This window comes from Myotis davidii, unplaced genomic scaffold (assembly GCF_000327345.1).
Source record: "Myotis davidii unplaced genomic scaffold, ASM32734v1 scaffold355, whole genome shotgun sequence".
NCBI lineage: Eukaryota > Metazoa > Chordata > Mammalia > Chiroptera > Vespertilionidae > Myotis > Myotis davidii.
The window spans coordinates 1,532,267-1,533,188 of NW_006286818.1; the positions used below are offsets into that span (position 1 = coordinate 1,532,267).

General features: G+C 64.4%; 1 protein-coding gene across 1 annotated transcript in view; it reads left to right on the plus strand.

Annotated features, from left to right (window-relative positions):
- The first annotated feature begins 36 nt into the window (after nucleotides 1–36).
- The window catches only part of TREH (trehalase), a 16,288-nt gene continuing 15,402 nt past the window's right edge, over nucleotides 37–922 (plus strand). Inside the window, exon 1 of the mRNA XM_015560661.1 lies at nucleotides 37–160. Coding sequence (XP_015416147.1) covers nucleotides 72–160 — 89 coding nt within the window. The 5' untranslated portion in view covers nucleotides 37–71. The remainder of the gene's footprint in view (nucleotides 161–922) is intronic.

The window sequence follows — 922 nt, forward strand, 5'->3', positions numbered from 1 at the left end:
GCCCTGGCAGGTGGGCCTGGCAGTGCCCCAGCGGCAGTGCTGCCTGAGCTCACCCACTGGCTGCAGCCACCATGCCCGAGAGCGCCTGCCAGCTGTGCCTGCTGCTGCTTCTGGGCCTGGGTGTGGGGTCCCAGGAAGCGCTGCCCCCGCCCTGTGAGAGGTAGGAGTGGGGACCTGCCCCCCACAAGAGGTAGGAGTGGGGACCTGCCCCCATCCCCTGTGAGAGGTAGGAGTGGGGACCTGCCCCCCACAAGAGGTAGGAGTGGGGACCTGCCCCCACCCCCTGTGAGAGGTAGGAGTGGGGATGGCCGCTGGGGCTGGTGGGGGAGGCTGAGGGTCAAGGGTTGGGATGGGATGGGGCTCAGGCCTGAGGGCCGGGCAGGAGAGGAGATTGGCTTCCTGTGGAGCAGGCTGTGCTGGACATGGCCCCAGTGTGGGGAGCGTCACCGCCCATGGGGAGCGCTGGTCGAGGTCACCTGTGCACCCGCCCAAGCCTCCTCCCCACCCTCCCTCCAAGCTGCTCCTTGAACCGCACAGGGCTGTCTGTCCTCTAGAAAGTGTCCTGCCTAACTTCCTGAGCCTGGATGTGGGAGGGGGCGTCGGAGACTGGAAACAGCTCCTGGGTTTGACCTCTGACCCCTATGACAAAGGACAAGTTAAACCTTCAGGGAGCCATGGCTTCCACCTGCACTCCTGGGGGTGAGCGGCCCTGCCTGCCTCCCCAGCCCGCAGGTCCCTCCCATGGGACAAGGTTTGCTGAGCTCTCACTTGCCCTGGGGCTGCTTGGTGAACAAGAAAAACGAGTCCCACCTCACCAGCCCCACCTCACCAGCAAGCAAAGGAGTAACAGAAGGGAAGGTGCTCGAAGCACAATTAAAAGTAATGTGAAGTCAGGGAGCAGCTCGTGGGGGTGGGTGGAGAG